Genomic DNA, 16,488 nt, shown 5'->3' on the forward strand with positions numbered 1-16,488 from the left:
TGCTACTATATAAGTAACACAATAAATATTTTCGATGTGTCTTCTTGCATAAGTCTATCAATCAAAGGAATAGTTTGAAAAATGTTGAGAAATGTGCTTATGTTGCTTTCTTTCCAAGAGTTAGATGAGAAGACTGACACCACTCGCATGACTGTATGTTACATATGAAGCTACACCCAGCAGCCAGATATCTTAGTTCAGGCAGAAACAGCTAGCCTGCCACTGTCTAAAAGCAAAATAATCTAAAGAATAGCACCTCTCAAACAAAAAAATGTCATGCCGCCAAGACAAGGCTGCCAGACAGCAACTGGAAACTCCAGGAAATCACTGCACCTGGCCAAGAAATAGTCTGGGCCATAACACCCTATAAAAACTAACTGACATTCTTGCACTTCGGTACACTTGGTTTTGTTACATATTAAACAAACAAGATATAACATCAATAAGTGAGCTTTAGAGGTGCCATTGGGCAGATTTTGTTACCTTTGGACGAGCCAGCCTCTTCCGCCCTCTTCCAGGTTTTTATGCTAAGCTAAGCTAATTATCGGCTTGCTGTAGCTTTGTAATTAGAATACAGACATGAGACTGGGATCAATCTTCTCATCTGACTCTTGGAAGAAAGTAAATAAGAGTATTTCCCAAAATTTCAAACTAACTTCTGAATTTAAGATACTTTATAAAATGTATTTTAAGAAACAGTACATCATGCGCCTATTTATGTATAGGAACAAAGATAAATATATAGTGTGATCTATATACTGTTGGTGGGTAGAGTATGTACAATATGTGTGTGCAACATTTCAGGTCTACAGCATCTGAATGATTGATGGGGACGATGCATGATAAACCTCTGTTAGAGTGATACGTGCACTTAAAAGCTGAAGCAGTCGCCTGTTCAAAACCTCAGCACTGACATAGTCCTAGGTGCTACTTGTTGAGCAAATCCCTCTGCTTCTGATGTGACTATCCAATGATGCAAAATGATCACAAAATAGGATAAATAAACAGTCCTCTCGCCCAAATGCTAGGACCTCTAGGACTCCTTGAATCTTATTTGCAGCACAACATATGCTTATGCAATATGGCTTTGTGAGTTATCTACTCCAGCTGTAAAACCCTGAGCATCAGCAGGCAATAGGATATCCTGCTGAGAAAGGTGGCAGGGACAACAGCTGCCACAGACTTCTCTAGGCTCGCTCGATCGTGTCCCATGTCACAGAAGCTTTCAGAGGACTGTCACAGAGCAGAGTGGGGCCATTATACACTCACTTTACTGCTCCTATCTGATGGAAAAAAGGTTGAGACCATCAGACCAGCACTGAGAGCTTCTGTACTGACAGACCGTGGCCAGACAAATATGAATCTATCTACGTCTGAGCACCGTTCTCTATGGGAAGTCTTTGACATCTACAGCCAGCTGTGCTGTGGGGGAGAGCTTCCTCCATCTTGTTTATCCACTAAGAGCTGTCCTCTAATTGAAAGAGCCGGAATGGAGACGTTGTCTTTGGCTCCTTCTTCATGAATAACTCATCAATAGCTTTATGAATAACTAATCAATGGTTCTGAGTCAAAGATCAGACATGCATCCTTGCAGAACTTAGAAAACAGTCGAGACTTTGCCTCATTAAAGCCTGAATTGTAAATATCACCTTGCCATCTGTACAGCTATAGGCAACAACATTTATCTGCACTTATTGACATCACTTTATTCAAATACACTTGTTAACTTAGTCAGGAGATTCAAGACCACAGTCAGGCTTTGGATCTTAGAGGCGTTGAATGGGCTTAGAGTGACCTTGTACTTTACATTGCTCTGTCATCATACGTGCTGGTGGGTGAGCCTGCTATTTGCATATGCAGAGCAGAGAAAGGTCAACATAATGTTCAGTCATGCCTCACGTTTGGGAAAGTGGGCTGTTTCTAAGGTGGAAATAGCTTCTTGACCCATCAAATCCCCTTCACCGCACAAACCTAATGTACAACGACACAGGTTGAAGGGCTTAGTACTGTAATATTAGTTATACAGAGTATTTCCCTGGTGTAAATGTGTGTTATGAATGCTAAGCAGAGGTACTGCCAAAAATCCTTAGACCCTTGCAATATATTTGGGCAGCATGCGTTTCATTTGCCAAAAAGATGAGAATCTAATCTATTAGATGTTCATATCCAAGTTCATATCTATATAACTTAGCTGTGTGTGGATATGCTCCATGGTGATATCGTCCCGCAAGCAGGACAACGGTGGTAAGAAGCTATCTCTTTATTTAGCAGGGAAACCATACCAAAATGCATTTATTAACAGAATAAATTGATAAAGTATTAATAAATGATTTACTGATCCAACTCTACAGAAAAACTACGGGGCTCTGTGAGACTGTGGTGCTTTTTGGCTGGACCGCAGCAGCGGGGGCCAGCCCTATAAACGGCAATGTCCATGAGTGAGTCACTGAGTTATAAAGTTACACCATCAGTCTGCTGGCCGAGTGTTGGAGTTTCCTCATTGGTCGTTGCTCTTTCAAAATGAATTGGTGCAAACAGTTTCTATTGCATCATGGGGGGGGGGATTTACAGGCAGCGTTGACAACTTAGCGCATGTTATGCCTTTAGCGACTTTTCTTCGCAAAAGCGACGAATTTAGCGACTTTTTGGACGAACCCTAGCTACTTGGCTATGCCAGTATTGTCCCGCGAGCGTGAGCTCGGGGTTTCCCTCTGCAGTCATAGCTCTCTGTGTGTCTCATTCAGTTGACCACACGGCAGATGACACAGACATGAATGAGCTTCTAACTCTCTCTCTGAACGATCATGTTACATGTAAATATAGCCAAAATCACAGCACTGCCATTGTCTTTAACTCATGTGTATGGTGATTTTGTCAGACGCAAAGTGGTTATAAAATCAGGATTTTAGCAGAGCAGAGCAGCAGCTTGGAAATGGCTTGGAAGTGACTGCTGGTTAACATCTAGTCTTAATGGGCTGCATTTCAGTCACTATTTCATACTTGTTCGGTTGTCTGACAACAGAAACAGAAAAACATGTAATTGAGAACAATTCTATTGGGAATTCAGCTTTATTAAACTACTGTATATGTGAGCACAGAGAGTAGCAGAGAAGCAAACAGATAAAGGGCAGTCCAGCCACATAGTAGGTTTTAACTTAGTCTTGTTAATTCAGATTCCATGTCCTTAGAACACCTGTCCAGACATTCATTAAAAACTCAGATCGCTATTTTAAAACTGTTTGGCCCGGAGTGAATCCTGAATGGTCTTATTAGAGCTGAAAGGCTTTTGCTAAATACCAGCAAGAGGGATGGACAGCAACAGACTGGGAAGAGTAAGAGCTTCATTATAGCCGACAATGGCTTATACCAATGGTGTACCTAAAGCGTACAGGATTTGACTACAACAGACGCAGAATTTAAAAAATAGTTTATGATGATTCAGACTCCCAATAAAGCAGCCAACTCCCATAGTGACACTTTTGGGAGGTCCAAAAAATTAAAAATCCCCATCAACATGTTCCTCACTTGGTGAGAATGTTATTGGTAAAATGACCATACATACATGCATATACAATATACAAAATTAATTTGAGTAATTAGTAGGTTTGTAATACTAGATATTTAAAATCTTCACAGGTTGGGCTAATTTTTGGGAATGATGACATTTATTACTTTTAATACACTTAAACAAGGACATGACAAAGAAAAATTGTGAAATCCAGGCTGAAATAAAAGAAGTAACATTTTACTGGTTGAAAAAAGATAAATACTTTCTTCTGAGTACTTTAATAAATACACTTTACAGTTTATGGTTAACATACTCAACATATACTCAACACTTACACATAGCTGACAGTATTATTTACAGTAACTGAGTAATTGAGACTGTATTCATAGAATTAAGTCTCTGCCACATAACTGATGAATGACGTGGTCAATGATATTGCATTTACAAAGGTGTTACCCTTCTCCAAGAAAGATAACTAAGACCTGCAAGCCGCAGTGACACAATTACTGGTTTACATGGCAACATTTTTACCTTTAACTGTCACCTGAGGTACTCTAATGAAGAGCAACGGATATCTAAATATCTTTGAATGAACCAATAAGGGAGAAACAATCCAGTATGTAGGGTTCTCTATTTCATTCTCTCACTATAATGATATAAAACTGCTATAAATAAAAGCAGTCCATATCTCAGCCTGTAGCACCGGCCTCAGTATCAGGTAGTGAAACTACAGTGCCACCATATGGTCATGGCTGAATGACAAATATGCCCTGGCTTGCTCTGACAGCGTAGGAGAAATATCTGTGGGAGACCCTTGAACAGATCCATGAACACATGCTGTGACCATATGGAAAACAATGAGGCTTTTGATACAGAGGGGAGGTAGAAAAGCATTTCACAAGTTCAGACTGACAGCTGCTTGAAAGCATTCAAACCTGAAAGCTGTGCTCTCCATAAAATGAAAATAAAAGTAACCCTGCTGTTTGTTGCAGTGACATCCACTGCTGTCAGTTGTTGATTGATGCATGAAACATGACACAAAACGTTCATTATAAAAACATTCAAAGTAAAAAAATGGGGACTCACTAATAATGATAATGGCACAATAAATATGACACTAAAAAAGTTGTTTGTGAAAAACACTGGTGAGATTTTAACATGAAAACGTGTCTTTAGCTATTGTCTTTTTGGATGGAAAAAATTATAAAGTTCAGAAGACTGTGTTACAAAGCAGCATCAAATCCACTAAAAGACCATTCATCAGACTTGGTAACTTCAGTTGCATTTAAAAGTCTTGGCCAATATTTTGCTTCCACTTTTACACACATGCATACAGCACGACACGCGTGACACACCTGCTAACAGCTGAGAGGACTGAGTGGTGATACAAGAGTTATGCATATTTTTACAGCAATTTAGTAGTAAAATGATGATGTTGGAGATGATAGGATGTAACAGTGTGCTTTATTGCTGCCCCCGAGCTCAGATCATTATAGCTGTGGTTTCTATGAAAGGGATTATGTGGTGACCCTGCTTCCACTTGACGCGTGAACGTTTGTTTTGTTATCTGCTTTTGTTTACACGTATTAACTGACAGCTCTGGGAAATAACTGCATACGGGCTGCACTGCTATTGGCCCTTCAAACCAAATGCATTGTGTTGTGATTGGTTGGTTTTATGCCTAAAAATGAAACAGTCTTACCACAATGTACAATGACTATGGTCTCACAAATTCTCATTGGAATGATGTAATGGTGTTTATCTGAGCTCTTTGGCAATGATAGCCAACATGTTATATTTCACCCGTGGCTGACTTTTCATTGCTCTTCCTCTTCTTTGTCGCATTCATATTGTGACCTGACAGCATCCGCAGCAGTGTTGACTTCATGACTACAGACATAAATTTAACAATTAAATGTTTTTGTAATTTCAAAAGAAATATTTTGAATTAGTGCTCCTTGGGAGCAGTAACTCATTACATGATGAGTATCACATTACTACCACATGCTGGCTAAATGCGTCTTGTCTTACTTTTAAAAAGCACGGTTGCGATCAAAGAAGTAAAATAAAACAAAACAAAAAAACAAAAACAATGCTGATCAACTATGTGAATGATCATGGAAAGCAAATAGTATTTAAAGTATTAATATTAAATTCAATTTTTGTCAGCTTTAAAAAAAGTCCAAACAGTATCAGCGCATCCACCAGGAGAAAGCAACCATCACTTCACTTTTAACCTAAGCAGGATCTGGTTAAGAAGACAGCAGCTAAAAAGGGGAGGTGGAGTTGTTTTTGAATATTCAAACTCATTTCAGACATTTATACTTTAAGTGGGTACAGATATTCCCAAAAATGAAAACGCTAAGTTTTGCTAGACACCTTGTTATTTGGAAAAGCGATATTACTGAAATGCATTACTGAGTAGATGCTATCATACAACAACATTTGCAGTGAATATAGTATAATGAGACTTCTTTCTTCCGAAGTGCTTGGATATTATCACTTTACAGTTATTTAAGTCTTTGTCTTTCAAACATGTTTTTGCCCAAAAAAGAGTGATAAGAGTGATAGTCGATTTAGAAATCAAGCAGCAAACGTCAAAAGATTCCAGACTTTGAATGAGTCCTGGCACATGAGTCATTGTCCCTTATCCCCTCTGGTCATGATCATGTGTAACTTAATGGTGGGGTGAAACTAAAACTGTATAGTGGTGTAGTTGAGTAGTTTGTAGAGTTACTAGCAGTAACTTCAGACAGCTTCATAAAGTTCATGAAAAATGCTTTCTCCTCTTTGAAACAAACTGTACTGGTGCCCTTGAGCAAGGCACTGACTGTAAATCGCTCCAATGGAGCTGTCAGTGGTCAATAGGAGGAGACTGTAGATTTTTGACTGTATGTTATCTGTACACAGATGGTGGTCGGGCTGTGCTGAAAAAGAACATGCTCAGAACAACCTCTGGCTGGATAAATAAAGTTTAAGAAAAATATGGCTGCCTTGCTGTCTGTGGGCTCGCCCAACTTCACCTCAGACATGGTGGAGGAGTTTCCCATCAGTGGTGTGGTGTTTGTGTTTAGTCCAGGGGAACCTCCGCCACCCTGGGTAACATGGATGCTGTAGCCTGCTTAGATTCCTTCATCTTGTCAAGGCCGAAGAGGAGGTCCAGCTGGGTTACTGGCCGCAACCGCTCCTCATCCACAGGTCTGGAGCAAAGGACACGAGAGGTCAGGGGTCAGGAACAGTGGCATACAAAAGCAACAGTTGTTTCCCAATTTCCCAATTACACAATATACATCAACATAATGCACTTGACCATTTTATTATAACAGGAAATTATACAATAGATCAGCTGTTGGACATCAATCAAATTGTGACATCACTATGCCACTGACAATTAATCTCCAGAAAGCAATAGCAAACCGCTGTTCCAAAAATGTAACTGTTGTTTTGTTTTCTGAGGTGTTCCGGGAGCTGTTTCACTTCCACCCAGAGTTACTTCAAAGTTTTTTCCAGTTGTGAGCAGCTCCTTTATTTCCTACATTGCATTGTGGGTGATTAGTGTCCATCAACAGCCCACTCAAAAATCAAGGGTTTTTTAAGTATGCATACAGACTGTTTTGAGTATACTTCCAGTACATTCATCCTGTCACTTTTCCAGTATGAACGCATATTTAAAACCAGCTTGTAATTATTACGTAGTATGGATGTGGAAACAAATCTAATTTCCTCTGGAAATACCCCTCATTTGAATTTGCTTTATATTTCTTCCTGATCTTGACAAGATGACCAAGGTTGGTTTCAATATACCTGATACACATTCCTATTTGCAACACGAGTAGCCAATTTTCTTCTGTTTTTTTTTAAAAATAATATTGCTAGTGTGACAAACTAACCTACCAATGGGAATTTTTAAAAAGACCACAGGGTCAACTCAGCGTGGATTGATGACTGAGAGACATAGTAAGGCTGCATGTCTGTAGAGAGCCTTTAGCATTTGCGTCTGCATTCTATTATTCACTTGAAACCACATGCTGACACCTAGTATCATTACTGCAGAGAGCTCAGCCATCAGTTATGTGTTTAGATTATTGAAAACTAAAAGTTGACAATATTTCTTCTTTTAGCAATAATGCCTTGCTCCAAGAGGGGTTTCAGTAGTCGCTTAGCAACAGCTGAAGCATGGGTTACACAGATCAGATACAGTTAGGTCCTGAAGTATTTGGACAGTGACACAATTTTTGTAATTTTGCCTCTGTACAGCACCACAATGGATCTGAAACGAAGCCATCAAGATGTAATTGAAGAGCAGACTTTCAGCTTAATTCAAGGGGTCTAACAAAAATACTGCATTAACCATTTAGGAATTACAGTCATTTTTATACATAGTCTTTCATTTTCAGAGGATCAAAAACAATTGGACAAACCAACATAATTATAAATATAAAGATTATTTTTAATACTTGGATGAAAATCCTTTGCAGTCAATGACTGCCTGACGTCTGGAACCCATGGACATCTCCAAATGCTGACTTTCCTCCCTTGAGATGCCTTTCCCGGCCTTTACTGCAGCTGCCTTCAGTTGCTGCTTGTTTGTGGGTCTTTCTGCCCTCAGTTTTGTTTTCAGTAAGTGAAAGGCATGCTCAGTTCGGTTGAAGTCAGGTGACTCACTTGGCTATTTACTTTTGGGTGATTATCCATCTGTACTGTAAAGCACCATCCTATCAGTGTTGCAGCATTTGGCTGAATCTGAGCTGATAGTATAGCCCTGTACACTTCAGAATTAATCCTGCTACTTTTACTTCTATCAGCAGTCACATCATCAACAAGTTAATCTTTGTTTCATTTGTCCAAAGAATCTTGTTCCTGAACTGGGCGGGATTTTTTAGGTATTTTCTGCCAAAATCTAATCTGGTTTTTCGGTTCTTGAGTGTGACCAGTGGTTTGCACCTTGTGGTTAACCTTCTGTATTTACCTTCATGCAGGCGTCTCTTGATTGTACACTTTGACAATGATAAGCCTACCTCCTCAAGAGTGTTCTTGACCTGGCCCAGTGTTTTGAACAGGTTTGTCTTCACCAAGGAAAGAATTTCAGTTGTCTTTCGTGGTCTTCAAGGCCTTTGGGTGTTGCTGAGCTCACCAGTGCATTCCTTCTTTTTAAGAATGTACCAGATTGTTGATTTGGCCACTCCTAAAGTTTCTGCCATCTGTCTGATAGGTTAATTTTGTTTTTTCAGCCTAATGATGGTCTCATGCATTTGCATCAACACCTCTTTGGACCACATATTGAGAGTTCCCATGAACAGCTACCGAATGAAAAATCAACACTCAGAATCAACTCCAGACCTTTTTGTCATGAAGTAACAAGGGAACAAGCCACACCTGGCCATGAAACTGATTTCAACTGTACAATTACTTTTGAGCCTCTGAAAATGAAAGAAAAATGGCTGTAATTCCTAAATGGTCAATGCAGTATTTTTGTTAGACCCCTTGAATTAAAGCTGACATTCTAAACTTCAATCACATCTTGATGGCTTCGTTTCAAATCCATTGTGGTGGTGTACAGAGGCAAAATTAAGAAAATTGTGTCAATGTCCAAAACCTAAGGACCTAACTGTGTTGAGCCTTTTATAAAATATCAGATCAATTTAAAATCAGCCAGATCCACCTCTAATGTCGTTCATTTTAATGACACTTAGTACGTTGTGATCAATATTCCAGTAGTTGTGTATGTGAGGGTTCGACCTGAACTCATCCTAAAGCATACAATATTTGGAATCCATGAGTATGCATTCATGTCCTATTCTTATCACCATTACTTTTAACATCCCACAGTCTAAATACTACTTCAAAGGCTTGAATGTTTTATAAAGAGAAGTAAAAGAATGCCTAATTTGGGGGATTATTATGGAATTAAACATATTTAAAGTTTGAGAGTACCGGTATATACATCACTTGTGTAAATTTTACAACAACTTTCAAAAACCCACAACCAGTCTAACCTCTGTGTGTTTAGGGTAAGTACTGAAATTAAACACAGAGATGTCAATGGACACAAAATCTCGTGGGTGTTTTAACTTGAGTCATACTTTTCCTCCTCCTGGCAGTCCTGTAGCTGCTGAGCGATCTGCCTCATCTGCTCCTTGCGGACGTAGTCTCGGACTCGGTACATGGCGGCATCGCGGCAAAGCTCCCGCAGGTCACTGCCAGAGTAGCCCTCTGTCTTCTCAGCAATCTCCTTCAGATTAATGGCGTTGCTCAACTGAACAGAAAAGCAGCACAGCAATATGAGACAATTATATACAATGATCGGTTAGCTGTCACTAGTCTTTGTCCATGTGTGTTAATACCAATCAAGTGCCAACTGTTCATTGGTAATCAGATTTATTTTAGTGTGATTTGACAGTGAAAATGCAGGTGTGAAATGGTCTCTGAGAAAGACAAAAGAGAGCTGTGAATATAATAATTTGTTCCACATCTTACGTTTTCTCCTGCTAAAATCAGCCTCAGGATGTCCTGTCTTTGTCTTGTGTTCTGCAAAGACAGAAGGACAGCGGTTCTTACTGGGAAAAAGGCAGATTACTGTGCAGCCTATGAATCAAAAAAGGATGGACATATCAATAAGCAACCAATCCAAAGGTACAGACTTTCTAATCATCAGACGCTGTCTAAGCGTTATTTCAACTGCCGAATATGTGTAAATACATTTACTGCATAAACTAAGGATTTGAATGGGGCAGAGTTTATAGACACCTCAGTGTTATGCAAATGTTTAATTCTCATTTACTGTTTTCTCTTGTTAAGCATCACCAGTTCACATAGATTTACTGTACATCTGACATGATAAGGGAGTGTTTATTGCACGGGATCAAAGATACAGCCCATGCTATTTGTGGGTTGGCCAGTAGCCATAAGACAATCTGAGACATACAGTTCAGTGTGTTTAAGTTGTTCTCTTTTGCATGATGTCTATTTGAAAGCACTCAGTAAAACGCACCATTTCTATCACTAAATAATGAAGAGTTGTGAGTAAATAATCTGCAAATATGAGTTTATTCTGGTGTTTTTCATTTAAATTTACTGTGGTTAAAATTGCCTTGTACATTCGAAAAACGTATAAGCACATAGATTTAAGATATAAAACAAAGTGTCAGTAAACATGACTCTTTCGACATATTACATACTGTATGTATTTGTGTGTGTCAATTTAGTTTACATAGGTGAAAACTGTGCTGGTGTATGTCTTACTGGGAGGCCAATATGAAAAGTGGTGGGCATCCTGCGTAGAATGGCTGGATCCACATCCTGTGGCCTGTTTGTAGCTCCCATCACCATCACCTACAATTATAAGATCACAATGTGAATACATTACGCGAAAATAACCACCTGCTGCTTTAACTTCTCAAACACAGCACAGGCACCATGTGGAACAGGTATCATGTCCTGCATGCGAGGACAGGTTTTTCTTTTCGTGTACTTTGCCAATCACAGGTTTTAAGAGACAAGAGAGATCTTACCGAGTACCTACCAGTGTGACTTAATCTAGTGGGTATATTACAAAATAGCAAAGAGCCGTGGTTGTGTCACCTGGGTAGTGGAGGCGGTGTCCAGGCCATCCCACAGGCTCATGAACTGGGCCTTCATCATGGCTGTGGCCTCATGGTCTAGGCTGGAGCGATTTCTTAGAAATGATTCTAACCGACCAGAGACAAGGAGCAAAATCAAAGCATGAAGACAGGACTTGCACAAAACTCATAACTGCCTGAGACCCCCAGGTTGAAATCAGTTTCGGCTATTTCATGGAGATGAAATAGGATTAGACTGATTTTTGCTTGCATATTAACCCGCTATTGCCCCAATTGATTTCAGCGTGTTGCATTATCCTACACCAGAAGTTTTCACAGAGGGAGGGAGGTGAGGCCAAAATACTACATGAGGTAAAGGGAACAGGTGCATGGCGGTGTTCTGAAAACAACAGGAAGACAGTTGGTGTAATTTGGCGGGGCGATTTGGCCTGCTCAATAACCCAGTCAGCAGTTGAAGCTGCAGCAGTGGTTGTGAAACAGAGTTATGGGGCGAATGAAGGTGCCTTAGTGCCCCATTACCACAATTTGTGCCTAAAATGACACTCCTTCTAGGAGTTGTAACTCAGTCAAATGTAAACACACACACAGGGATACACATATTTTTAGATTCAGTAAGACTGCAGCATTCAGTATGAGGATATAGCTACAATGTCCATCACAAATAAAAGTCCATAAAGCCACTTAGAAATCACAGAAAGATATACTGTAGAACTTGCATTAGAATCATCACCTTTTTAAGTTCTTTAGTATCAGAGTAATCCAGTGATAGTTGTCTGTACATCCATGGGTTTGCTGCAAACAGCTAGTGTTAGTGAACTGCTAATAGTAGATTTGGTATTCTTTTAATAAGGCCAATCCATCAAAATATAAAAATATTTCGATTTTTTTCTGTGGGGGGTGCTCAAAGTGTCCAAATTCCTGTCCCACAGTAACATGATATAGAGTGACAACATTATTACTGAACTTAACCGTCTCATGGGTGGCAGCCTGTAATAAGTGCTAAGAAATCTCACTCACTCTGTAACAAAATGCTAACCTATTGAAGAAATGTCTTTATTCTGGTTTTAAATGCTACTTTTGATGCTTTTCCAGCTTAACAAGAATGAAATTCTGAAGGAAACCCTTTGAAACTTTGGCATGAAAACTGTCAAAACATCAAAACTATATAAGTATCCGATTTTTAAAATTATCTCTGCTTGAAATCGCAAAGATGAAGATAAAAATCATCTGACAGTGTAATAAAGTAACATTTTCCATGTAATCACAGGTGCCCTGTTAAGATACACTCACCAATTTCATCAATGAAGATGATACAGGGATGGATTTTGACAGCCAACGAGAAGACTGCAGCAGTCAGTTTCTGTGATTCGCCATACCACATGTCTGTCAGTGTGGAGGCCTGTAGGTTGATAAACTTGCACCCCGAGGCTTTGGCTGTTGCCTTGGCGATCATGGTCTTCCCACAACCCGGAGGACCAAATAATAAAACACCTTCAAGGACAAAATATTCAACAGATATTAGGAAATATTCTTTCTTCCAACCCCCTGTCATGTTTGTGCGCAAAGTTCGTTTTTAAATTCCTGCAAATATCATTCAAAAGTGCACAATGCTTTTAATATCTGTAAAATATACCCTGTTTGAGTGAAACAATAAAATGCAGATGTTTACTCATGATTTTCCAGTTGAAGGATGTTATTCTTATTCTTCTATCAGCCACCGTTGGAAACTTTGGATTTTTTTTTCCTAGCTTGGTGTTATAGCAAATATACAAACAGGAATTTTTGCCCAGCTTAACCAATCCGTTCCCGCAAACATTCTTTTTAAAACTAACATGATATAAACAAAGCCTGAACTCTAGGAATGGAACTGGATTCCCAAAGCAGCTAATTTTGGAGGTTGAATCATCCTGAAACACTGTATAAAGCTTTGTGCCAATCAGTAAAAACTCTCAACATAAAGTAAATTATTCCTCTAAGTGATCATCTGCTGTCGTGCTGCCAAGTAAATCTTGTCAGATGCTTTCTGGCACGTAGCTCTAGATGGAAGCATCATGTAGTGGATAGCTTTCTAAATATAACGAGGAAGCAAATGGCAAGCAGAGAATTACAACAAATTCTGTAGTTTTTCATGTACTTCTAAATGATTAATATTCATGATAGAAAGTGCAGTCAGAAATTGTAACAATGACTTGGTTCATATTTTTTTTTTGGTTCTATACCCTGGATCTAAAAATAAATATCGACCGTGAGGTTAAAAAGCTGACTTTATTTAGCACTTTGAAGGTCTTCACGTCCATACTTTGTGAACAGTGTAGCTCTTCTTACAAATAGTCCCACAGTTCTAGGACAAAGAAGCAGGGCAATGATCTTACAAGGCAACCGAGAAGTTTTTATGGCTAAACAGTGGTCTTCACTGGCCAAGTCACTCTCCTGATTTCAATCCAACTTAACACGTGTCTGAGTATCTGCTGAGGGTATTAGCAGAAAACGGCAGACCACTTATGTTATTCATTTATTGTGAGAGGGGAAAACACAGCACAAGATTTTCTCTTCTTCTGGCTCCCTTTTCGATCAGGAAATGTGTATTATTCCGTTACAGATTTTTGTATTTTGTGTAAAATATTATAACATAGAAAATGTTTAAGTGTATGCAGAAGTGAAACAATAAATAAATCAAATAAAATGAACCTTTTCTGTTGAGGGAACGTGTGTAAAAAGATCTACAATTCCCATACAGTTGACGAAATGTGGATAAAAACACCCTTCAACTAAAGATGAAAGTCAGCACTTCAACCTTGTTATTTCATTTCATATATTTGTTACTGAACAAAGCCAAAACATGCAATTGTCCTCACACTTTCTACAAGCACTTCTACTTAAATAACGCCAATATCTTTGCGTAGTCTCCAATCTATTAGAACATCACTCAAAATTACTATATGGACTTTATCTTATTTGATCCTATGTTAGCTTGTAGCTTATAAATATGTGTAAAATTTGACCATTTCAGTTCTTTCTAGATGGCGTGCTTTGGTACCTTTTGGAGGCTGAAAGAGTTTGGATCCAGCTAAAAGGTGTCTTTTCTGAAAGGGAAGGATGACGGTGTCTTGCAGCTCATTGATAACCTCATCCAGACCTGCTATATCTCTCCAGGACACCTGCAGGAAGGTAGAGGACTGTGAAAAATTCTGTCTAATTGGGAAAGTGCAGTTACAAAAAAGGGCAAAACTGTCTTCGTTCATTGATAATCTCAGTGTCATGGACAGAGGATTACAACTGTTACCTTCATTGTCTGTGGATCGACTAAGTGAGATGCAATGTTCATCTCATACTCTGTTAGTTTGACCCCCTCTACACCAATCCTCTTCATCAGCTGTTCTGCCTGGAGAGATAAGCCACACAACTCAGCTACTCCAGTCATTGCTTTAATTTCTTAACCATGTCTGTTACACTGACAGCAGAGAACTTGAACAAACGGCAGTCTCCACCTTGAGATCATAATACTTAACAATTACATGCCTATGTTATATATTAAAGTTCCATATACCCTTTTCTTGGCTTGGTTTTTCTGTTTGAAAGTGGGATCCATAGCTTCTACAACCCACTTGATGCTGTAGTATGTGGCTGCACCAAAGATGGTCAACCTCACCAACATGCCCACCACTTCATTCCTGGACAAAGGCCGCATCAGGGCCTCTCTGGGAAGATCTTTAAACAGCATCTCTGCTGGCTTATGTCAGACCATTGGCTGGATAAAGAGGTGGTAAACAGAGGAATGAGACATATAGAAACAGAAAGGTGGCGGGTAGTCTAGTGCAGGCAGTGTGAACTATAATCCCACATTGATTCATTTAATAAACCACACAATATAACCTTGCTTTGTTGTACACTCCTGTATTTAAATGGTAATATTTCAAGTGTGTAAACACCAATTGCCCTGGCCGACCACCAAAATACACCGTGAATGGCAGTATGTTTTGTGAGCCAATTCAAAATGTTTACATTTGGTAACGTACGGCTTGTTGGATAAGACGTATGCCGATTTGAAAAGTGGATCGAGGTGATGAGCGATAGGTAGTTTCTGAGATATAACCCTTAACATATGTGCACTACAGTATTACTATTTTTAAAGCTCTGAATGAAGGTTAGGTTAGGTGTAAAATACCACTTCTCCCATCCAGATCTAGCCCGTCTATCACTAGTTTATAATAGTTGTTACTAACAATGTTTGAGCGGGTTATTTAGACACCAAAACAAGGACGCTATTTTACGAAAAGAGACCAATCCATGGCTTAATACTCAGGAATAAATCCTGTTAACTCGCTAGTTAGCATCTCCAGGCAAGCTAAAGCTAACACAGCTGTAACTAGTCCATTTACCGTTGAGAATTCAAACATGAGGGAGAACTAAACATATTGCCTCTGCTCTGTATACTGTCACAAATAAACCTAACGTCCCTCATAACACAAAAGACAAAACAGTCCTACTTACTAACTAAAACGGAAACCAACAGCAATGCTACGAAAACGCAAAACACTGGCAGAGAGGGTGCACCACGTTTTGTAACTCGGGTAGGAACAAACACCTCAGTTCCGGAATTTGTTTCAGTCCACCTGGTCACTGAGTAGGCGCGTTTCATACAGTCAGCCACTGGATGGCAGAACTTGCACACGGACAATACACACACCATCACCATGGACAGCATACTGTCTACGTGACGACAAAAGGTAGACAGGATATTCAAGGAAGGTAAGAATGGTGAGAAAAATAGTGAACATATGTTGGGCGAGACATTTATTAGTTCATTCAGTGCTCATGTGGTATTTTGAGGGAAAGTGAGTAGTGGACTGGGTTTGGGTTTATGGAAAATTTCAAATATCCAAACAGTTTTTGGAGGATAGGTGGTTTGAGTGCATCTCTACCATTCTAAATGTCTGAAATTAGGTGTGGAGTTTTGGAGGAATACATTTATTTTAAAACAAAATAAGAATATGTGTGTGCAGCTTCTAAAGTTGCATGGAGGTAATGTCCAAAAATCATGGATATTTTTTTATATAATACATATTTGAACTGTTTTTGTATGTATCCAAAATATACTAAAAGCTATTTTAAGTTTATGTAAATATTTCATTACAAAAAGTGTAAGACACTACAGTATGTTTTGTAGCAGAGGATTTCCTTGGGGATGTCTTTTGATCTGTTGATTAGACTGTGGTTGGGTGCCAAACACCCAAGCATGTCCTGCGGTAGGCTACATGCAACTGTACACCAGCCAGAGATAGCTCAAATCTGAAGCCCTAATCTGTGTCTGGTTTCCATGCATCTCCAGTGGTGTCCGAAAATGGATAAGTCAGACTTCCTAAAAGCAGCCTCAAAGATAAAGCTTTACCAAATGGCAAC

The 16,488-nt window shown here is 39.2% G+C and overlaps 1 protein-coding gene across 2 annotated transcripts; it reads right to left on the bottom strand.

Moving 5' to 3' along the window:
* Window positions 1–3,120: 3,120 nt before the first annotated feature.
* atad1a (ATPase family AAA domain containing 1a) lies at window positions 3,121–15,671 on the bottom strand. Of its 2 annotated transcripts, none has more exons than XM_040156299.1 (10): window positions 15,580–15,671; window positions 14,636–14,836; window positions 14,372–14,470; window positions 14,126–14,246; window positions 12,379–12,579; window positions 11,090–11,196; window positions 10,751–10,840; window positions 9,986–10,036; window positions 9,592–9,764; window positions 3,121–6,708 (listed from the first exon to the last, which is right to left on the bottom strand). In XM_040156299.1, exons 2-10 carry the CDS (start codon window positions 14,807–14,809, stop codon window positions 6,579–6,581), a joined length of 1,146 nt encoding a protein of 381 aa, XP_040012233.1. In that variant the 5' UTR covers window positions 14,810–14,836; window positions 15,580–15,671; the 3' UTR covers window positions 3,121–6,578. The 2 variants fall into 2 exon arrangements, with proteins under 2 accessions (XP_040012233.1, XP_040012234.1); XM_040156300.1 differs by lacking the exon at window positions 15,580–15,671 and adding an exon at window positions 15,468–15,564.
* Between the last annotated feature and the right edge of the window lie 817 nt (window positions 15,672–16,488).

The sequence above is a fragment of the Xiphias gladius genome, chromosome 19 (genome assembly GCF_016859285.1).
Source record: "Xiphias gladius isolate SHS-SW01 ecotype Sanya breed wild chromosome 19, ASM1685928v1, whole genome shotgun sequence".
Classification (NCBI taxonomy): domain Eukaryota; kingdom Metazoa; phylum Chordata; class Actinopteri; order Istiophoriformes; family Xiphiidae; genus Xiphias; species Xiphias gladius.

Coding starts and splice junctions, on each gene's coding strand:
- atad1a (XM_040156299.1), bottom strand. CDS start 14,809: ATGCTGTTTAAAGATCTTCCCAGAGAGGCCCTGATGCGGCCTTTGTCC. Junction 11,197..12,378: donor CATCTTCATTGATGAAATTG/GTGAGTGTATCT, acceptor CTGGTCGGTTAG/AATCATTTCTAAGAAATCGC. Junction 10,841..11,089: donor ACACCGCCTCCACTACCCAG/GTGACACAACCA, acceptor TTATAATTGTAG/GTGATGGTGATGGGAGCTAC.